This window comes from Syngnathus scovelli, chromosome 1 (genome assembly GCF_024217435.2).
Source record: "Syngnathus scovelli strain Florida chromosome 1, RoL_Ssco_1.2, whole genome shotgun sequence".
In the NCBI taxonomy this organism is placed as follows: domain Eukaryota; kingdom Metazoa; phylum Chordata; class Actinopteri; order Syngnathiformes; family Syngnathidae; genus Syngnathus; species Syngnathus scovelli.
The window spans coordinates 28030572-28054502 of NC_090847.1; the positions used below are offsets into that span (position 1 = coordinate 28030572).

General features: G+C 44.4%; 1 protein-coding gene across 5 annotated transcripts in view; it reads left to right on the forward strand.

The window, feature by feature from the left end:
• Positions 1 to 23931, forward strand: part of LOC125985429 (neurexin-2) — a 241842-nt gene that overhangs the window by 189249 nt on the left and 28662 nt on the right. For all 5 annotated transcript variants that reach the window (XM_049748270.2, XM_049748288.2, XM_049748278.2 and 2 more), the window contains one exon: positions 21123 to 21304. In XM_049748270.2, coding sequence (XP_049604227.1) covers positions 21123 to 21304 — 182 coding nt within the window. The remainder of the gene's footprint in view (positions 1 to 21122; positions 21305 to 23931) is intronic.

Sequence of the window (23931 nt, forward strand, 5' to 3'; positions counted from 1 at the left end):
CTCCGGAAAATAATTCTGACCGACAGTTAATGGATTTTCCGTGCGGTACGGATGCGTCCCACTCGGAAGGCAAAGCTGAGCTGGTTGAGGAACGCACTGCAGAAATCTCCGGACCTCATGTCCACTCCCTTTTTTTTTTGCCTTGAATAATAAATACGGGCGTAGGGGGGAAAATGCTTGGCACGCTTGGCCGCAAATGGACCTAGGGCTTGCCGCACAAGCCACCGGCGGTTATTCACGGACACATTTGAAGCGTGTTCTTTCACATCGCATTTACTTTTGGCCGATTTGACGAGTCTAGCTCTTGTTTTAGCTCGACGGGGCTTGTCGTTGTTTGCCGCCGCTGACGGTTGACAGCCGCTCTGACGATGTAATCGCAACTTTGGCGCCAACGTTCTGCTGAAATAGTTGTCGCGCCCGAGCGGAGACGTCTCGAGTATGACAGGCAAACAAATACAACTTTGATTTGTGAATTGAGGTGCACCTGCGCAATGTGATGAGATATGATACGGGAGCAAACATTTTTAACGCCAATTCGCGGGTGTTGCAAACTTTACAAGATGCCCGTGCGAAAATGTTAGCTTAGCAGCGCGTAACACGGCGCATTAGCTTGGGGTCGCAAGTCTGACAATTTTAGGATTCTGTCCAGACAGACAGGAAGTGATGTCCTTGGACATAGTCGTGGTAGAAAATCGTTTTTCGAGATTTCCTATCTCGTTAGCTTAGCTGCGCGTAGGACAACGCATTAGCTTGGGGTCACAAGTCTGACACTTTTAGGATTCTGTCCAGACAGACAAGAAGTGATACTCATGAACATATTCGTGGCAGAAAATCGGTTTTTGAGCTTCCCTAGCCGACTATCTCGTTCAACCTGTTAACATGTTAGCTTAGCAGCGCGTAGCATGACGCATTAAGTAGGGGTCACAAGTTTAGGATTCTGTCCAGACAGACAGGAAGTGATACCCTTGAACATATTCATGGTAGAAAATCGTTTTTTCACGTTTCCTATCTCGTTCAACCTGTTTGAGGTTCTTTCTCGGCTTGTTCCTCGGCCCCCATGCGGGACTTGCAAAGCCGTCCGATCCTCTTAGCGGTAGGCGGCGTTGACGTTGGCGACGTTAAAACCTGTCAAACCTGTGTGAGGTGGGATTTGGCTATCCGAGTCTTAAAACTCCTTTTTCCCACACGTTTCAAAGGTAGGCTATGACAGACGGTCATTAAAGCTTCACTCTAATGACTGCACTGGAGAATTTAACTTCCTTAATGGATAAGTAAGAAGTTAAACTAGGCTCGTAATGGATGGAACCATCAATCAAACTTTGGATAGCAAGTTGCTTTCAATAAAATATGTTTAAGCCAGATTGGTTTTTTTTTTTCCCCCTCCGTCTCCAAGTGATGTTGCTTGTTCCTCCAAGATAGGTTGCTCTTCAGGCTTGGCTGAGAGAACGACAGATGTGGTTAGAAAGCGGAGATAAAGAAGCAGAAAGGAGGCGGAGGAGACAAGGTTGGAGGAGCACGGCGGGGAAACGGCGTGGAAGCAGACGCAAGCTGGCAATGGAGAGGAAATTGGCGCTGTTGCAATTATTCACGATAAAATCTATAAATCATCAGACTCAAAAGGCTCTCGTGGGGATAAACCGAGGAACTCGGAAAGGAATGATGCTTCCTCCTAAAGTATCATTTGGATCTATTTTTTACATCATATCATCAATTGATGATGTGTTTAAAATTTAGTGCTTTGGATGGCAAAACATGGGACGCTTGGTCCTAATGCACAATTTACGCATTGCTTACAATCTTCTTGCATTAGGAATCCATATGGGAGCAGGTCTTGTTTGTTCCAGCCTCCTCCTACGTTGTCGTTTTTGTCGGCCAACGGAAGGCTGCTTCTTGCATTTTTTTTTTTCCTGGTGTTTTTAAGCAAATGTGTCACTCCAAATTAGTTTCCAATTGGCTCATACGTATTTGACAAGAGTACCGAAATCGGTTTCCAAGCGGTGTCTATGGACCATTAAAGGTCTTTCAACCCAGTTAAAAAGCAACGATGGGTTTTTCTTTAGCTCCATCGTTCAAAACAAAAAAAAAAAAATAAAAAAATGGAAAATGAAGTCGCCGCTTAACACGTCAAAGCACGTCGAGCATCGATTCGGTACGATTACGTCGCACGGGGACCGTTGGCTTCCTGAGCTACGCGTTAACGTCTTTACGGTAGCGGCAACGCTCGCATATTTATGAGATTCCAAAGGCCGGCGAGGCGCCGCATCGAGCGGAATGAAGAAAGGCGACGCAAAGAAGGAGACGCACAAAGACAGGAGGCGATTACTGCGAGGAAGAAAGAAGTGAAGGCACCACGGAGAGTCGACAAATGCAAATGCTGGCCAATTGCCCCCAAACCCTAACCCTAACCCGTTGTAAATATTTTCACCTTCATTTCTAAAGTAAAACTTGGCTATTTACGATTGCAAATGAAGTATAACTCCGAGTCTTAAAGTCGCCGTAAAGTGAAAATAAACATCTGATAAATGGGACACACGATAGAATTTGGCGGGTAAGGCTTGAGAAGTAGATGCTACTTTAGTTTTTTTGTTTTTTTAACACATAATTGGAATTTGAGTTGCGGAAATATGTCAATCCAAGCATCTATTTCGCAATACAAAATGGTTAATCGCCGGAGTTTTCCAAGCCGCAACAACGAGGCGCTCCAAAGCGGTCACTGGCTGTCAAGTCGCACTTAATAATAATTATAATAATAATAATAATTAATCTCCTCTTTGCTTGACACGCGTACACTCGCAGCTACCAACGAGGCACTCTAAAGCCACATTTTAGCCCAAAAAATCGGGAAAATTGAAAAGATAGCGTCACGTTTTGAGCTCTACTGTACATTTGCACATTTTCTTCACGTCAAACATGTGACGCAAGCTCTTATTCATCTTGACAGGTTGTGCTCCTGCGCTAGAAACATACTCAACATCCATTTGTCTGACACGGTTGTTAATATATCATTCAAATCAGATGCATTGAAAAGCAACTCATAACGCCGTAACGGGTTTTTATTGGACTGACTTATTACGCTTGTTCCAACACTTTAATGAAGTGCGCTCGTAATGCATTCATCAGGGCAAAAGTAAATGTTGTTTCATTAAGTGAACACGCGTGTTTGTTTACGCTTGCGATTTGCACCTAGCCGGATAGCACCGCTCCTTATTGAGAGAGAGCCAAGTTAGAGAAAACAAATGTTTGACTGGACAACAGCCACCGAGTTTACGCAGAGCAGCGGGAACACCGGCGGGCATCCCGGAGAGGCCGTCCGCTTGACGAGATGTAACGGATGCAGAGGGCACCAGCCGCTTGCTAAAGCTAATGGCCTATGCGGCACCCCGCGGTGAATGAAATCAAGCTCTAAATTCATCCCCTCCCCCGGCAGCATTTAGCGCTGCCGACTTTCCGCCGCCCATTATTCAGCCTCCTCGGCAACCGTGTTGTCCCCGTGCGATTTTATTTTACGCGCCAACAATGGCGACCTGCAAAATGGTTTGGAAATGGCGTGCAATCAGGCCGGCAGGTGTGACCCTTTTTTTTTTTGCCTTCAATCGGTCATTCCGCAAACAAGAAAATGGCTCATAAATGAAGATAACCTCCTTGGTTGAGGTATTTGTCATTATGTTATTCTGAAGGATCAAAATGTAATTCCCAATGCGGGCTGAATGGGGAAAAGAAAAATAATGGCTGACAGTGTTTAACCTCGGCATATTGGTACTCCATTGTGCATGAGGTAGATGTGTCCTTGTATTTTTGCCGACTTGTACTTTGGCTATAAAAACAAGTTAACTCGCCTCTGGTGAAACGCTTTTGTCAAGACATCATTATAAAAACCCAAAAAAAAAAATCCTTATAATAACAAGTTTGAATGTAATTGCTTGATTCTAAATCCCCAGGTATAGAAGAGGGTGTGCACACTTATGCAACCTGTTTATTTCCCACCATCAGTTGAACTGCAGGGCACATGAATGGTGGAAAAACAATAGTTTTAAAATGATTTCAGATTTTCCATTTAAACAGGGGGTGTGTCGACTTTCTAGCCGCGTTTGTATCTGGGACACGTTGCATCTTTGCATATGCGGCTAACCCAAGGCGACGTGTTTTCAAGGAGCAGAGTGATGACTTCATGCTTTTGCACGAAGGCACATTTAATTACACATTTGGCCGTGCTCGTCACCAGCCTTGGAGCTTTCCGCGTTTAATGCGCGGCGACTCGCAGCGGCGTCCTCAAAGATGCGCTTTCTTACGGCCTTCTTAGTGCTAAGCCTCACCCAGATCCATCACGTTGAAGACAGATGAGGAGGCCTCGCCCCTGTGGCTTAATGCCGCGCTCGCTTCCTGTAGGCTGCGCTAGTTGGACTCATTTAGCACAGCGTGCTATTTGATAAACAAGCTGCTCCGGCTAATAGAAGCCTCGCTAATGGAACAGTAATTCAGGTCATGCTTAGAAGTGACATCACGGGAGGAAGCATGATACACTTTGATGAAAGATGTATATATATATAAGTCACTTCTAAGCATGACCTGAATAATTGAAAAAAAAAGAAAAAAAAATTATATATATATATATATATATGTTTTTTATATATATATATATTTATTTTATTTTTATTTTATTTTTTTTATTTTTTGAAAATGAAAAAAAAAACATATATGGGTTTTTTTTTTCATTTTTTTAAAATTAATTTATTTATGCGTGTGTGTAGACACATACCCAACCGACTTCTAGGAGGGGTTCTGTCAAAACAGCATTTCCTACGATTTTTTCCTTTTCGAAACTCTACCTCCATCATCTCTTGTTGTCTCTTCGCTCGTACGAGTAGTATAACTTTGTCAACGCCGCCGTTATTTCGCCCTGTCGGGATGCCGTGGTCAGCAAAGCCGAGCTTGAAGTGGCCATCGTCGAGTAGTAGATGGTTGCTTTCTCGTGGCCGAGTGCCACTTGACACATTATTCAGTGTCTACACTCAAGCTGGCCCGTAGCAAAGTGGAAAATAAGAGTATAAGACGAAACTAGAAGGAAAAAAAAAAAAAAGAAAATAACCTGTGGCGAGCATTTTTCTTGGAAGCAGACTCGAGTAGATAGTGAAAGCTTTCATCGCAGCACCGAAGGCTGTCATTCACATTTGATTGAAGCTGACATTCTGCGCGTTGGGCCCCTCCTCCGAATTATGCCGCAGTTTATATTTATTGGACGCTTGCTCGGATTTGAATCACGGTGTTTACCGTCTGTCCGTGTCAGGCTGTCAGGTATTAGAAGGGGGATACCCCGGCGGTGACTACCCCCGAAACGACGGTTGATCGACAAGCTTGGACAAAAAGGCGCAGCTTGAACTTTTCCGATGCTGCTCCTTCTGTGCTCCTTAAAAAAAAAAATCAACACTCGCATGTTTGGAGCCGGACGAATCAAAGTTCATCATTCATTCCCAGCTGTGTTCAAATCATTTTTTTGACGTCTAACGTCGTCATGGCAGTGAATGAGTTAATGCCAGACAGTGCCTGTTAGTCAAATTCGGAAGGGGCAATTTGAGGAAATGCGCGGCGGTGACCCGGTCTGTTTAAAGATGGAAATGAATTCAGTTGGAAGCAATTGCGCTTGAGTGACAGGCCTGGCAAAGGGCCTTGATTTCCCCAAAGCGCCATCGCACCATCTTTAAGTCAACCTCATACATAAAAAAAAGCAGCAATTAGGAGTTAGTCAGGCGTGCCCGCCGCTCCCTGGATTATGATTCCATAATTGAGTGTGCCAGAGGTCATCGTACGCTGACTCCCTCTCCCCGGGTGAAGTGGGCGGGGTCGCCAACTCGCTAACGGGAGGCGAAGGCTCGCTAATGGCTGCCGGCTCCACCAAAAATTGCCTGTCAATGGCCGTAATTGGCCGCGTAAGCTGTTGTGTTGTGACTCGCCGCGCATTCCGACATCCGTAATCTCATCCGAGGGCTACGCCCACGATTCTATTATCGCTGTCCGACCAGGAGTAAGTAACACCAAATTGACCGCGAGTGGGAACATCACACACTTCCAAAGCTTCACCTGATATTTTATTTTTCTCGAATTTCTGTTTTTTTTTTGGTGATATCCCGATCCGAGTCCGCGTAAGCTACTGATTGATGTCATCTCAGTCAACGCAGCCCAACTAGCTGGATGATTTATTTACCCGACTGCCCCCCCCCAACCCATCCTTGCCTGAGGGTACGCTCAAAATTTGGCGTGTGCTATAATAGCACAATCCATCCTATAGTTTTAGCTTAGATGGCATCAGTGACACTAAGAAAAAAACTTTCGGAATGCACTCAGCGGACATTTTTAATTGGCGGCGCTGAGTGCTTCCGAGAGGACAAACAATCGAGACGAGCCTTTCGCTTCACCTCGCATGCCCGTCGCCGGGAGGCTACCCGAGGCAAGACTGCCCCGGAAAGACTGCTGCGGAATTTGAATGAATATAATATTTTTTTTATCACGTGATCAGATTGACTTTAAACCATTTCGCCGTTTAATTGGATATTTGCCCTGACGTGATAGTGGCGGCGTTAACAGGTGGATTAAGACGGTAAATCCCCGCTGAAGGCCCAGGTAGGAAATTCCGCCCTCTGAGTGTATATTAATTCGATCGCTGATCAATGTGGCTTTGTTCGCGAAAAGAAAAGAAAACACAACGATACGCTGCAGGCGTGCGTATTAGCAAACCTTTACGGCTGTATCATGTCGATGTGTGCCGGGGAGCTTAAAGGCCATAAGAGCGAGTGTTTGCATTCTAATCCAAACTGTAATTTATGGGCAGCCACTGGCCCATGAATGAAAGCCTCCAAGGAGGAGGCAGAACCTTTCCGGGGCCTGTTTACAAATCGAGTCTCTCGGCGCGCTGTACTATGACACGCAAAGTGTATATTGTCAAAGCGGCGGACCGGTAGCGGCGGGCTCACCTAGCTAGCGTTGATTATGACGCAATCAAAGCGATTGGAGATTATTAATTTTGTATTAATAGCTACAGGAAGAAAATGAAACCAAAAGAATATTATCAGTCCTACTGAGTGAGAACTAAGGCTAACATGGCCTGCGCGGTAACTAGCAGCTAGCAAATATTAGCATACCATGGTTGTGTTTCTTATTTTAGTTGAAAAACGTACAAAACTTTCCGCACTGTGTTGTATTCGTAACGCGCAAGGCAAAGACGCACGGGGTTGCCTCGGCAGCGATTAAACGAGCCGCGAGTGGCCACCGGCTAATCTAATGTGGCATTTTAGTAAATCTCATCCCCTCTGATGTTGTTATCTGGAGGCTGGCTGCTGTAATTATCATAATCCTTTATCATCTCAAGATAGAACCATTGTGGGTTTTTTTTTTTTTAACTCAGCGGAAGGGTTTGAGGAAAAAGAATGGACTGAATCGGAAGTAACAAGTGTGGAGTGATTTTTGGACATATTTGTCGGCGTGGCAGGGACAGATGTTGATACTTGGAAAAATCTCCACATCTAAAATCCAAACAGCAAATACTACTTGCTCGTTTGTTGCCATTCACAATTGAAGTTTAAAATCAAATAAAAACTGCTCATATTAGCTTGATGCTAACTAATATGCAAAACACCATAGACAGGCTAACGAATAGCATTAACGTCTCAGTCTAAATGAGTTGCTTCACTCTTCCACAATGTACTTTTTTTTTTTTCATCAAATCTCCATATTTTATCTTGGTGCAACTTTTGCTGCGATCAAATATACGTTTAAACCATATGAAATATTTTGATCAACTCAAAATCATACATCAGACATTATGTCCCTCCCAAACCATTCTTCTCATTTTTTCTTCCAAATCAAAACCATAATTATTTTTAATGGTAAATCATGTGTGTGTACATCATTTTTATAGGTAGGCATCACTCCAAATAAACAGTTAAAAAAAAATGCTTCCAATATGAAGCAGTAATTGGAAAAAGCAACTTCATTAGTGAGTGACAGCAGAAGGTGATAAGACGGGGGAATACCGCACAGCCGCTGATGCTGGAAACTCATTATCTGCCACGCGCGCCTTAATTATTTTACACCCATCGGAGCTTTAAGCAGCTCCCCTTTTGGAAGTGAGCCTTTTGCTTTCTGTTTTGGGGAGGCGGTTGGCCTGGGGATGAAAGGGATGGGATTGGTGGAGGGAGGATGGATGCCCTAGGGTGGGGGCGAGCAGGGCGGGATTTGTGCCGTATTGACCGTCTTGGCCTTTGATGTAGAGCAGATGCGGCTGCTTTCATTCTGACGCTCTCGCTTGATATTTTAATATCAGTGACATTGCTCCCCCCCCCCATCCCCCCTTGCCCATCTCCTTCCACTCCTAGTTTATTATCGGCGTGCCTAAATACAACGTGTCAGCCCAGATGCAGTTTTTTTTTCCTCCCTCTCTAGCGTACGAGTGACAATTTAGAGAGGAAGTGGGCACTTGAACCTCACTCTGGAGATGCTCGGCGAGCGATAGCAAGCAGAGCGGGAAGGGGGAAGAAAATTGGAATGCAAAGAGTGACGGGAGGGCTCGCGCTCGTCTCACCGCAACGAAACGGAGCAGATCACAGTGATTGGGAGAAGAGGTGAGATTATCTGTGATTATGCGTGGAGATCAGAGCCAGAGAAGGCAGCGGAGAACAAGGCGGCGGAAAGCACGGTGCATGGAAAATGGCCTGTGGTGGTGCAGAGGCAGCAAAACTCAAATCGTTTCATTTGGGGAGGGGGGGGGGGAGTCAGCAAAACAATTGCATCATTCTCAAACGAGATGAAGCAATTTCTGAAGGAATTGCACGTGAATCCTGAAATGCTGAATGACAAATTACGGAATTGAATGCGCAGATTTATTTTATTAAAATAATTCTATATAATGATTTTAATAAATATTTTTAATTAACCGATTAATTGTTGATTGGGAATTAATGAATGGGGATTTTTTTTGACGGGGGTGTGAATGCTAGAAATTATAATTATAATGATATGTAATAGAATATATTATAATAATAGAGAATATAATTATATAAATAAATAATAGTCTAGAAGGTGTGAATTTATGGACTATATTGAAGTTGGAATTAGGGCTGCTCGAATATAAAAAATATATATCACGATTATTTTGTTAGTTTAAATCACGACTATTCAAATCATTTTTTTTTTTTATCACGATTATTTTGTTAATTTAAATCACGACTATTCAAATCATTTTTTGGTTCAAAACAAGAAAATATTTAACTGTAAATAATATAAAGAACACTAGTTACGTTTGGACCAGAAAAATGTAAAAAAATAAAAAAGAATTAAAAAAGTTGATTAAAAAGCTGGTTATGTATAAAGTATGTATTTCTTGTATAAACAAAAAAAAAATCACATTATTGTTTTTTTTGTTTTTTTTTTAGATTATTCAAATGTAAACATGTAGTGTAATAATTGTAATTGAATTTCAAATAAGCCCGAGTCGGAATAATTTGAATCGGTTGAGAAATGTAGAAGTAGCGAAATAAGCAGAACCGCAGTCCATCCTGCTCCCCAAAGAGTTTGTCTGGTAAAGCACAATTAATTGTCTCGTCAACCCTCAGTAGCTGCTAAATTAAAAAGCAGGGCTGAGCTTGTCATTTCCCGTCAGCGGCCCGTTTAATGAAAACCCGGCGTGTTCCTTCCTTCACATGTTTCCTACGGCGAAATGCACGGGATGGCATGTAGATCAAATGGAAGATCAAAAAATACATCTGAGGAGTCACGCTGGGATTCGCCGGTGTTTTTTAATCGTGATCATCAGTGTCTGGGGGGGGCACTCAAATCTATTTGTTCCCCCGCTGATCAGATCACACCGAACACGGTGGTGCCTTGAAATAAAAGCGTCATGAAATCGCCTTTCCTGGACGTGCAAATCATCAGAGTCATTATCACGACACACTTGTGATGCATTCTGACCATTTATTTTTACTGTACCACATTGAGAAAAATCAAATATTACCTTGTTTAGCCAGAGAAAAGGGATGATATATTTTAAATAGATCCCGGTCGAGAGACTTCAGTTGCTGTTAAAGTGCTCTATAAATAAAGTTTAGACTGGAGCCCATCCCAAAATCGGTTGCAGAGCGTAGCGTAGATCAGCCGGGTCCAAACGACAGCGTATACTAAAAATGGAATTTGACACAGCCCACCCAAAATAAAAAAAAATAAAAAAACATTGAAGGAGGTGGGTAGAGTGAGAAAGAAAGGTGTGGAAAAAACGAGGTGTCACTACTCTTAATAAATCGTTTGCCACCTCACAGCTTTTCTAGACGTGCAAAGATAACAATGAACTAGTTCTGACGAAAATAAAAACGCACGTTTCTCTTCAAAATGGGGCTGAGTGAAGATAATTCGATTTTAGAAGCCAAAGTGGTTTCGTCTACATTCTGCCGCGTCCATGTCCGATTTATGAACACATCACAGTCACTCTTAAGTTAATGCATTAAAAAAATGTATGATCATTTTTTATTATTTATTTATTTTTAATTTAGAAATGGGATTCAACGCAGGGGCGGAGCTAACCTAGTGGAATGATGGGCCGTTGGCCACCCCAAAATCTTAAATAATCCTCTTTAATTAAAAAAAATTATGTAACACTTATCAAAATAACAATAAATTTCATCAGCACTGATTTTTAGCGTATTTTAATAAATTACAGAATTTAACTGCTCCTTCCAATTTGACTTATTTTACGTATTTTCAAAAGTACAATGTCCTTTTGTTCACTTCAAAGGTAAACAAGAGGGCAACCCGAGCGAGGCTATTCTGATAATTGGCTCTCATCAGCGGTCCTCATATTGTCGAGCCCTCCGAGCTCGGCGAGGATTGTAAATGATTTGCGCGTTTGCTATTCCCATTTAGCATTTAATTGTATTTCCAGTGCCCCGAGAGAGCAGCACGCCTCGCCATTTTTTTAAAGCCCCATAGCCCGTACTTTTATGATGATGATGATGTCTTCAGACTACAAACACAATTACTCGCCGTGAGGCTCCACCTGACATTCGGGGGCGAAAAAAGCAAGGACGTCGTCGTGAACAGTGGAGAGAAATGCAAATGTCAATCGACAACGAGCGAGCTCTTGGATTCAGCGACTCTTACTTCCGATTGTCCTCCATCGCTGACCTACAAAATGAGAAGCGAGGATAGATGAGGCTGAAAACATGACGCAAGCAAAAAATAAAAAGATAAATGAGTCTACGCTAGCCACCATTGTTGGGGAAAAAAAAAAAAAAACTGGTCTCAGCGTGAAACATGAAAATATCCTCGTGTTGCGCTGCAAATATTTGGACATAGAGGAAGCGCCCCGGTTCTGGCAAACTAGGTCATCGCATTGCGGGGGAAGTCTGAGAGCTACATGTGGACTCCATTCTTCCTCACCTCGCAAATAAAAACGCTGAAAATGATTTCGCACTCGTCAAAATACTACGAAAAACGCACGTCAGGGATTGCGTACCAAAAATCCTCTACCAAAAATATTACACTTCCAATTATTGCATTGACTCTTCCATCTATTTATATCTAACCTTATGGATTTTTTTTCTTTTTATTCGAGTCCAGTTTCTCATTCTCGTACTTCCTCAAACATCTTCACTTTTTTTTTTTTTTTTTATAACCATGTTTTCAAAACATCCATATATAAGAATACGACCATGGCAATACCGCCGTTTTGGAGATTTTCAAAGCTCAAGTGGTAACTGTTCGTCATTTTTTTTCCTGAAATGAACTGCCGTTGTCATGGCAACCTCGCATCTTTCTATCATATCTCTGGTCTGCGCTGGCATTGTGTTGGCAAGGGCGCCCTCACGTTGCTGTCGTATTTTCTCGAAGGTCTTGACACGGGCCGGCCGTCTTGAGAGCAAGGCCACGCCTAAGTAGGACAAACGTGTTTGTTCATTGCGTCATTGTGGTAACTAAAATATTTTTGAGAATCATTTTCGTAGCATTCCGTCTTTCTTGGAAAACAGAGATGGGTAGATGAGGTCCGTTGGGCCCTGAGCGGGCGGGCGGTTCCGGTGGCGACCCCCCCCCCTCCCTCTCTATCTCACTGAACACACTGGCCTGAAATCTGCACTAAGCCTCGAGCGAGCCTCACTCTGTGCAATCCTCTTACTCTCCAATAGCTTCAAATTAGCGCTCTGCCTTTTCACTTTTTGCCGGTGGCGTGTGGAGAAAAAAAAATGTAATGCGGACGGCAGATTTTTTTTTTTTTAATTAACTTCACCGAAGGGTTATCCTTGTGCAGAAACTTTTGATAGGACGACGCAGCTAAGTGAAACATTAACCAGACATGGATGCATCACTTTTTTTTTTTATTTATTTAAATGACTTTATTACCTCCTCCAAATCCTTTCACGCGTACTTTCACAGACAGCGAGCGGCATGTTTACTTACGGCAGCAATAAAGTGCTCATTTGCATTTTTTTTTTCGACAAGTTGTCAAAGCAGACGTAATTGCAAGTGAAAGTTTCCATGTTTGGTGATGAGGCCTCAAGTCTGCCCGCTGGTAGAAGGAGCCATGGGGGCGGGGCCAAAGAACAGGCAGGAAGTGAAGCGCTGCGGACGGCAAGATGGCAAATATTTCAAATTAAAAAGAAGAGGGCGGGGGTGCGGGACATGTTTTAAAGATACATCATGCAGGTGTTTCAGTTTTGGGCCACAAAATGGCTGCCACTGCTCTGAGATTAGCCAAATATGATATACTTAATAATTCCGCTACCGACCAATTTTGTCAAGGTTGTTTTTGTTGTCTGGGCGCCAACATTTTGCGTTTCTTATTAAGGGCAATTTTTGTCATTTCTTAGCCACCTCCGCTTCCTCTCGATGCATCGCAAATGCTCTTGTTGCATTACAATCAGGTTGTATCAGCGGAAAAGCCAGAGTTTTTGTTTTCCGCCGTGTCGGTCGGCCTCCGCCCGCAGTGTTTACATCTCAAACGACGTGCCGAGGCTGAAGCTGCGGGGACGTTTTCAAATGTTATCATGTTAGGCCATAGTTGCCGGTTAAAGTAACCGTGGCGGGAGCAAGTAATGAGATTAAGGCGATGTTTTTGCTGTTTGCTGTCTTGTAAGCTCTTGTGTTTTTGCTGTGCCTCCGTAATGGAGCCATCCGTACTGCGTGTCAGAACGACCTATTTTGTGGAGGGGGGGGGGCCTTTGATTCATAATTGTTGTGTATAAATGGCTTAATAAGACATCCAGTTAAGGATCTCAATCTGGTCTTTAACCCTAACCCTAACCCTAACTTTCTACCCGATATTAAAAAAAAAAAAATGGAGGACAGTCCTTCATTTTTCGATGACTCATTCTACTCCACTGCACTGTAGCAAACCTTTTTTTTTTAAAGCTCCATCCCTCCCGCTCGCTCCTTTTGATGGCCTCATCTCTGTCCACTTGGGCAAAGTCCAGCGAGAAGGACGCCAGTGAGGCGATACACGAGCAAAAAGAGGACGCAAAGCTGGCGCCAGGCAATCTGCCATTTCCTTTTTTCTCAGCTCGCCATTACTTGCTCGGGTTCCCGCGGTCTTTCCCGCGCTCCATCTTGTCGGGAACAGCTGTGAGAGGAAATAAGGAGCAAAATGTCAGCCCGCTCCCAACAGGCCGGCTTCACGCCTGCTGCCAAGTCATCCGTCCCGCCCCATGCGCTACGCAGGAAGATGAATATCTTGGGTTTGGTCATTTTCATTCAGCTTTCAGCCTCGATGGCAGCCTATGTCCCCCCCCGCCCCCAGCTTCAAGTCCTCAAAGCAGCATTCTATTCTGGCCTGTCCTATTTTGTCCTGTCTTGTCCTGTGCTAACCTACCCTATGCTATCCTACCTATGCTATGCTATCCTGTCCTATTCTATCCTGTCCTGTCCTATTCTATCCTGTCCTGTCCTGTCCTGTGCTATCCTACCTATGCTATGCTATCCTGTCCTATTCTATCCTGTCCTGTCCTGTCCTGTCCTGTCCTGTGCTGTGCCCTAACCCTAACCCTATCCTATGCTATCCTACCTATGCTATGCCATGCTATGCTGTCCTATCCTGTCCTGTGCTGTCCTATTCTATCCTGTCCTATTCTGCTCAGTGCTGTGCCCTAACCCTAACACTGTCCTATTCTGTCATGTCATGTCCTGTCCTGTCCTGTCCTGTGCTATCCTACCTATGCTATGCTATCCTGTCCTATTCTAACCTGTCCTATTCTGTTCAGTGCTGTGCCCTAACCCTAACACTAACCCTAACCCTATCCTATGCTATCCTACCTATGCTATGCCATGCTATGCTGTCCTGTCCTGTGCTGTCCTATTCTATCCTGTCCTATTCTGTTCAGTGCTGTCCTGTCTTATGGGATCCTACCTATGCTATCCTACCTATGCTATGCTGTCCTATCCTGTCCTATGCTATGCTATGCTATCCTCTGCTCACCTGTTTTTGCTGCTCTTGTTCAGCCTCCTGCACGGATGCATTTTGTTGGGGCTGGTGCCCAGTGAGGAAGCTCCCAATGAGCGTTGAGGAGGGATTAGCACGTCTTTGCCTTCATCTTCATCGCCTCACGCCAGAAGCTAATGCTTCTTGACATCTGTGAAAGTTTTCTAAATTTGTTGACGGGGGGAAAAAAAGGGAAAGAGGAAGTATTACAGTGCTTGATGTTGTTAGTTTTGGTTCTGCGTGCTGAAGACATGGTGACCAAAGTTGGTGGCAGAGCTAGCCTTAACATCGTTGTCTCCGCTTGTGTAGCAGTCTTTGAATGGTTGCCATGTTGGTGTACGATGGGGAAATTTTCATTCATGCGTTACCATTGACAAGGTAAAACATGAATCCACTTTGTTTACCTCCCTGCATTTCTTTTTAGCAAAACTCAGCTCTAGTTTGTAACCCATCGTATCGTCCTTGGAGAACGCGTCATAGCTCTTTTGTGCCTTGAATGAACCTTCAGATCATTACATCACCACCGAGTAGTGCGACTCGCTTTTTTTTTTTTTTTTTTAATCCTGATCAAATTCTCTTCCCGCCCACAACTGAGTTGTCATGCCATTTAAGAAGCCTCACGCCTTTTTCACGGCTCAGATCCTACCTAGCTTGATAAGAGGCCTCATTCTCCCGATCTGATCTTCAAGTTTCTTCTCCCTTTAAATGAGGCCACCAGCATGTTTCTTTTACTATCCGCACATTTGAGAGCACACCGCACGCGTTGGTTCTCATTTTCTGCTCATTCGGGCTCCTTTTACCGAGCTCACTCACTAGCGGCGGACCCCTCCCTCTCTCAGCACCTCTGACATAGCAGTCGGTTACGTAACAGATAAGCGAAGGACGGGCCGGAGGGGATGGAGGGAAGGTTCAAGGGGGTGAGAAATCGGAGGAAACGCGGCGGGAGGCGAGTGAAACCTACACGCGCTAAGTAGCCTTTGGCTAAAAAGTTTGGGGTCTAAATCTACCGCTCTGTCCTGGTGTTTGGGTTTTTGTCGCTTCACATCATTGCTTCAGCTTGATTTGCGGTTCAACGGAGAGCTCTGAGCCAAAAAGCATTTATTTAGACTCTGGCCTCTCCCTGCCCCCCTCTTAACCAGCGGCGGGCCACCCAGACCGGCATCCAGGAATCCCTTTGGGGTCACTGCAATGGGCTGAGGAGAGATAAAAGCAGCACAATCAACTGGAGTTGATTCATTGCGACATTTCAGACGACTGAGGCACAAACTCATTTTACACTCGTGGCCACGTCAAGATGGCTACGGTATAGTTTGATGTGTTTACAAAAGCTTTGGCTCCATATTCAATCTGATTTTGCAAATATTTCGACCAGCAACTTACAAGTCCGGCATGGGCGAGGAACTGGATCTGTTGGCAGTCGACTGGTAGAACATGAATCCCGACCGGACTGATCCGCACGCCGTGTGATGTATTCACTTTGCACATCCACTACAGACATGTTCCGTCTTTCATCTCCCGACTTGATCCGCCTCCGCTTTTGTTTTTGATGTGGAAGACTTCAGTCCTGCGAAACGACACACGGGTTCTCGCTCTCCGGGAGAGTCTTCCGTCAAGGACTATCCGACACGGCACTTTGCATTTTCTGTTCTCCGTCTTTGCTCTCGTTCATCAACCCTTATCCTGCCAAACGCTCCGAGGCACAATCTGTTCATTTCATCAAAGCAGAACAAATTTAGAGTCAACTGCGTTGCTCTAACCTGCGCTCTCAAGGGTTTTATTTCCTACTCGCCAAAGAGCAGCTTCGGACATTGTACAAGGTGTTGCCTTATAGCATCTGTGTCAAACCAAAGGCCTCGGGGGCCAGGTACGGCCCGCCACACCATTGGTTGTGGCCCTCAAAGACAAATTATGCATCGACTTTATATCAATACAAAAATTGCTAATTGACTTTACTTTTAAAAAAACATGGTTTGTGAGCTTTTTATCTGAACAGTTTTCTTCTTCTCTGATTTCATAACTAACGGCGGCCGCATTGTAATCATACTTGCCCTCGAACGGCCATTATGACCATCAATAGCTTATATTATTTTCAGTATAGGCTACACGACAAACTGATGAATAACTACTTTTGAAATCAGAGATTAGTAAAAACTGTTCAGAAAGTTCAAAAAGATGAACATTAGTAAAAATTGCTAGCAATATCTCCATTTTTAAAAAATGAAGACGATTTTTAATGACACAATGTTGATGCAAAATTTTTCTTCGCGGGCCACACAAAATGGTGTGGCGGGCCGTATCTGGCCCCGGGGCCTTGAGTTTGACACCTATGATATAATCATAATGCCCCTTCAAAGGACACGACGACTACAATGCGGCCCTTAACAAAAATTTCCGACACCCCTCCCCGTATAGTCTCTTAATTTGCTCCATGGGGAACTTTCCCGTCCCAAATCTCTTTTTTTTCCTCAAGCGTTTGTAGGATGCATCGGCAGGTCAGCATGGTGATGTGAAACCAGAAGACTTAATGACTTATCTAATCACGTACTGCTTAAATATTCATGCAGATGTTGCCAGTCTCGCCCGTTCGCCTGGCATGTCATCGGAAGAGTTAATTGTGTGTCGCTTGTAATTGCACGTACCTTGGATATATGAGAGCCCCCTTCTTCGGCATGTATACATTACCAGTGGCATGTTGGCGTCGAGTGTCTTTCAACCCACGCAGAAACGTTAGTTTGCATCCACGTTGAAAGAGAATGCAAACGAGGCCAAGCTATATAAAGCTCGTCTGCCTGTACGACACGTTGCGCTTGTTTCTAATATTTTGGTTGGCTTAGCTTCATGATGGACGGGATATTAGAACAGCGCTCAGCAGGACACCATGCACTTGGAACAAAATCCCCCGGAGTGTGTAAAACAGCACAAACTAAAACTTAAAAGCAGGTGGACGAAAGGCAATTAATTGAGTGAAAAAAACGGAAAATATAGTTAGTTCCTCACTGCAGTGATTGTGGCCTCGTCGAAACTACTGCTGCTATCTATTCATTTAATTTCCCCACGTCTGTGAAGGGAAATCATCATAAAAATATTAATCTAGCATCCTCCGGCACAGCAGGTCACATTGATTGGTCTGGCCAATGGCGCCGGAGCTAATTGAACTTGAGCAATAAATATTTTCATCCCCTTTTTTAGCGGGTGGAGGCAGTTGGAGTCGTGGTGGGTGTGAAATCGCCGTCATTATTCTCGCAAAAGGTCGGCGTGGTTAGACTAAAGGTCAGACAGATCTATACTTGCTTTATTTGCAAGGACGTGCAGCACAAATTCATTATGAAAATGGTCAGTGGTGGAGAAAGGCAGATTTCCGTTCTATATTTGACTTAAACAAGGCACGTATGTTCTACTTTTTCATTAATGCGTAAGAAATTATTTTTTTAAACAAGACCAAAGCCCTATAAAGGTCACCAAAAACAAAAATGAGTTGATCTAATTAAAGAGAATTCTACACCTTGGCCACTAGGGGGCAGTCTGTCTCAGCTCCTGTTAGCTCCTTGCAGAGGATAAAGAATGAATGACTGTGAGTGCCCTTGTTTTGAATTACAAATATCTTCACCAAAGAGTTACATATGTGGTGTATTAGCCTTAGCGCTAAGCTACCGTGCTAAAGGCTAAGCGTTGTGGTTGTTTTAAATACAAATGATGCGAGTCTCCTTGTTTTCCTTGGCACGCGTTGTCTTGTTTACTTGCACGTCATGTGGCCTAATTGCCACAAAATGAGTCCCCCCGCTATTTCTAAACCAGTCTTCATCCTCAATGTGGAATTAGCGTTGATTGCTAATTGAGTACTGCGCCGAGATCCCTACTTTTATCGGTTGGGGGACTCGCAAATTATGAAACTCGCTTTGTTTGACAAGCAGCCAGAGCGTTGAGAAATTCCGTTCTGAAATCATCTAGCTCTGGCACCACGGGGAATGAAGATCTTTACCCCCTCTCCCTTGTCTCCGCCCTCTCCTCCATGCGCTAAGGTGGGTGTTGCCAGAAGCCGAGCGGCAGGTGTTTAGCTGCGAGAGAAAAGTGACACCACGATGATGCTACTCATCGGCGACGCCACGCTTCATTAGGGAGAGAACACGCACACATATGATCAGAACCTAGTAGGGGGTCAAAAATCATCGCAACAAAGCAGGTGGTTGGACGCGGGGAGGCGATGGGATTCCAATTCCCCGTTCCCCTTGTAGCAAAGTGACGGCATTGAATAGGGAATCACACACACACAGAAATAGTAAGTGTGACAGGCTCGGGACATATGGCAGATGCCGCGCACGCGGGTTGTTAATTGACAAAATTAACTTCCCTGACGGTGCTCAGCACGTGCGAGTCACATGTGCACAAGACAGACTTTTGGGTGGACGTCAACGATAAAGTGGGCAAACTTTGTCTGGCAAATTAAATTATAGCTTCGGAAATTTCAATGTCGTATTTAAAAGAACTTTCGAACGAACGATGAATGATTCGTTCGAGAGAACTAATCTGTTCAGTGAACGAGAGTGAACGAATCGCTTCCTAAAGTGATTCGGGTTTTTTCCGAACTTTCCGTTCACGAACGAGTCGTGAATTGCATTTCCCGTTCACCAACTGAACGGATCTGTGAGTGAGTGAGTGAGTGAGTGAGTGAGTGAGTGAGTGAGTGAGTGAGTGAGTGAGTGAGTGAGTGAGTGAGTGAGTGAGTGAGTGAGTGAGTGAGTGAGTGAGTGAGTGAGTGAGTGAGTGAGTGAGTGAGTGAGTGAGTGAGTGAGTGAGTGAGTGAGTGAGTGAGTGACAATTAGCATTGCTGGCTGTGACGTGCTAGCCTTTCAAGCGACAGATATTTGAATACAAATGGCGGTGCAACACTTGTAGACAGACAATATGCCAATATTCACAGGCATCAATTCTTGAAGTGACCAGTCTTCGACATTTGTCTAAATATTTAAGTGTTGAATTATGACGCGGAAACAAATTTGATTCAGCTGAGAAATGTGAAAGGTTAAAAAAAAAAAGGGCGGAGTTGAACAAATAGAGTTCTGGGATTATAGTATGGGCTCTTTGGTATTTGGCCACTAAGAATGCCACTTTTATTTGTCAGCCCTTTTGGACCCTTTTCATCTCTTCTGGGTTTTTTTGGGGTTTTTTTTTTGCCACCGTCTCTCGTCCTCCTGCTGTTTGCTCCCGCGTCGTCACGTTAGCGCTCGCTGGCTGTTTTTGCACCTTGTTGCCTTTCATCATCCTCTCCTGCATGACTGCCCTCCTCTGCCCCCCCCAGCCTCCCAAGCCCCCACTGTCTTGCTGCGATAATTAGTCAGCACTGAAATAATACAGCCGCCAGAGAATAACAAGAGGCGAGCAAAGGGCTGAGCTACTCCGGGATGAAGGAGGACGACGAAGACGAGGAGGAGGAAGAGGAGCATTCCGCAGAGAGAGGCGGAAGTGTCAGCGTGTTTCAAATTGTTATCAGTCCGATGTTGGATGATGAAAGTGTCAGGTAGCTCCTCGTTGCTGTGTCTGTTGTTTGATGGCTTGCTAGCTCTATCGTGGCTAGCTCTGATTGCAGCCCTCCGAGAAGATAACAAGGATGTCCTTTATGTGGTTAAGTCGAGGACCTTATTTTTTTTCCCCCGAGAACTCCAACGGGATTCGAGGCGGAACCGTCCTTGTTTGCGTCAGCGGTAGTTGAAACGGTCAACCGTCTTCTGATTTTGCAAAGGATAGTGCCGTGACGCCGTTGCCCATAGTGGCAACAACACGGCAGCAGTGGCGCTGTTTTAAATCATCGCCTATTTATGTTTTGTTTTTTTTTCCTTCACTTTCTGAAAGGCCCTAAGGTGCAGTAGATGCCCTCAAAGTCTTGTCGAAATAGAAAAGTGTCAAGGAAGTGCGTTGAAATGATCCATCTTGACTGAGATGAACTTTGTGTGTAGGCTAGAAGATAAATTTAGCTCAGGTTGTTAGATGAGTCTTGTGCATACATGTACGTGTTTACCACAAATCAAATCATCTTGACAGAATTTTATTTTCAAGGCTAAACGCGCTTCCTTTCCTCCTTAGATGGTTTTCAGAGCTTTCCAATTGCTGCTGTTCTGACTTTAAAAATGCTCTCCTGAAATCCGCCAGGCCGACTTGACTCTTTACCCCTTTGAGGACGGAGATGTCATTCTTCTGAGATGGTGGCTTTAGCTTCTCGCTAGCTCACGTTGATGTTCTTCAGTTTTTGTGCTGGAGAACGTCACTGTTTCTCAGGTTTTAGTCCAACACCTGGTTGGACTGGACTGGACCAGTGCGGGATCGTCTATAAAATCCAGATCCTCTAGCTGAGTCAACTAGATCCACTGGATTCTCGTTTCTTGACTCTCAGTTGTTCCTCTCATGATCCAGTCAAAGGCCGTGAGGAAAATTAAAAGCAAAAAAAAAGATCATCATCGCCTTGAAGTTTGCCAAGCACTCCTTATCCAAGACGTGCAAAGCTTTTTCAAAGTCTATTTTTCCCTGCAATCTAATTAAGTGTAATCGAGTGTTACGATTTGCTATTGAGTCTCCTGAAATGAGTTAGACTTAACAGATTTTCAATCACAGGTCAGCATCAATTATTGACTCTTGCGTCATTGCTCTCGTGTAAACGTTCCTGTTCCCGCTCTGTGTGTTACAGCTGGGACAACTTACATCTTCGGCAGAGGCGGGGCCCTCATCACGTACACGTGGCCGCCCAATGACCGGCCGAGCACACGGGCAGATCGGCTGGCGGTGGGCTTCAGCACGCAGCTGAAGGAGGCCATCTTGGTCAGGGTGGAAAGCGCCAAGGGACTGGGCGACTACCTGGAGCTGCACGTGGTAAGAACAAGTCTCAGTTTTGGATTGCTGGAGGGGGCGGGGCTTAAATCGATGCAAAAGCTCAAAAGCGTTTGCAAATGTTTGAAATAAGCTTGTATATTTTATTTTTTTATGATTTTATATATATATATATATTTATTTTAATTTATTTATTTATTTTTAATATATATTTCAGATAAGCTTATATTTGTTTCTTATGTACAATTGTTGCCCATCATTTGAGTTCTGAGATTTATTTATGTACCAAAATGATTCGTTGCCGATAAACTGAATCTGTGAAAATTGCTATGGATAAGCAAAAAAAAAAAAAAAAAAGTATCATCGGTGGTATTTATGTATTCCTGATACGCAACACTGACATGGCAAGGGTCGAGACTGATTAACACCTCGTTCCAAGCCCAGCAATTAGTCTCGTTCGTCCGACTTTATTGCTTTCATATGTTACGCTTAAAGGTCATTTAAAAGCAGCGCTAATGACAACTTGAAATGACAATTAAAGGGAGCGACGCCGGTCGCATTAAACGCACCGTCACCGCCCTCGATTGTCTCTTTGACCCCTGATGGAGCATCAATTTGAATTCCGGCTAGTAAATAATGGTACAGACCATAATGAGCAGAGCCGACGTTGTTCAGGTGAGTTATTGCTTGTGTTTGCCACACAACTTAATCTTCAGATTGCTATGGACAAAAAAAAAAAAAAAATCGTCTGAAAGGATAGCTGAGCTGCTGCCACTTTTATCTTCCCCCGTTAGTCATTAGTTCACCTGACTTCCTGTTTTACAGCCGCTCGTCCTCTGTCAAACGTCAGCGGCTCATTTATCCCCTCGTTTCTACCCGCCGCTCAGTCTTCCACGCAGGCGGGTGCCTCGGCCCGCCTCCTCCGCTCCCATCGCAATTACGTTTCATTTGCCGCCGTTCCTCCTGAGCCATTCGCCTAAATGACTCCTTTCAGCCGGCGCCGGGTGTTTGGGTCCTCTTAATTATGCTTTTAAAAGCACCAATGTCGGTAGACATTGGCTTTGACAGACTAGCTAGCTAGCTAGCGTGCGGCGTCAACTCCTTGAAGGGGGACATTTTTACAAAAGTAATCATTTTGTTTTCTATTTTTTTTGGTCCGCTATGTCACCGCCGACCAAACAAAATGGTGAGAGAACGTACCGGCAACTGCGTGTAACCGTGGGCCGAAACATACAGCGGCTTTTAGCCTCAAGCTAGCGAGGTTGCCATGGCTGCCCGTGACACAGTGATTACTTTGATCGCCGCCGTCCGACGACAAGTCACATAAGTGCTTCTCGGCTTTCAGTGACGCCTATAGACAGCGATCCACTTCTAGTCAGGAGAGTATACCCGACCTCCAAGATGGATGCCTTCCCGTTGTGATAGAAATATGAGCACAGGTGCGCGCAGCTGATAGTAGCGCACCACCGCGATAGAAAGTCTTCTTATCTGTTTCCCATTATGTGCTCCTCTTCCTTTATCTTTGTCCTCTTTCCTGCCACTCTCGCCTTCCATCACCGTCCATTTACCTGACACTGGGACTCTCATGGTTCTCATGTTTGTGGAGCACGGTGACGATGGCCACCAGGGGCGCTAGTGAGTCGCAAAAATGCGGTATAGCTTAGATCGGCCATTTCATTACTTTGTGTTTTAGCTCAGACACTGCCCTGCCAAGTTCAAATGGACTTTTGGCGTCTGTAGTCGTCAATGGGAGTGAATGAGTTGAATCCATTCAGAAAAGTCAAATTTACAATTTAAACGAAGCTATATTACAAGCAGGATCGAAGCTAAAAATGAAGGTTTGTTGGTTAAGTGTGACGCACGACGGGATGGCTCGACAGAAGTCCACGTAATTCCGCATTCTCGGCTCAACAGGAAGCGACGGGTGACGGGTGATAGCCCCGTTGTCGTTTTTTTAAAAAAAAAAATTTTATTCTGTCTTAAATGACTCGTGTGAACGCACCTCTGGGGCAAGCAGCTCGTCACTTTTTTTTTTCCTCTCTAAAATCTCCTTGACGTTTGGGTTCGGGTGTGAGAATGCAAATCGCTGCGGACATTGACGTCGGCGGGAAATGTCAGAAAATGTTTTTCCAAAGGCTTTCGGAACCGAGTGCTTTTAACGTCAACTTTTTACAGTGTTGGCAGCAATAAGTAAATACGACATTTTAGCCCATATGTTACCGTAGCAACATGGTGTTACTTGACACCTTATCGTTACCATAGCGACCCTGCTCCATTGCAAAACTTACATTTGTCTTCTAGCGTTAGCTTGTCGTTAATTTTAAACACTTCATAACCCAAACCTGGAAAAATAAAAATGCTGCTACTTTTTTTATGACTTTTGGCTTCCTGCCGGCCCGCCGGGGAAGTTACGAGAAGCCCTCTTGCTGTTTATAAACAACTCTGCACTATTACAATGCGGGCGATACCACACTAGAGGGGCCTATTTGTGGCTTTGTGGCTTATAAGCAATAAATAGGCCATGCTGGCTTTTTAATATGAGCGCGAGTACTCCTACTTGCCTAGGAACTGTTGACACGGAGTGTTTTATTTAGGTAGTTGTTTTCAGACCAAGTAATAGGGCGGGCGATGCGGGTTATTTTTTATGCATAAAGAGATGAGCCATTGAT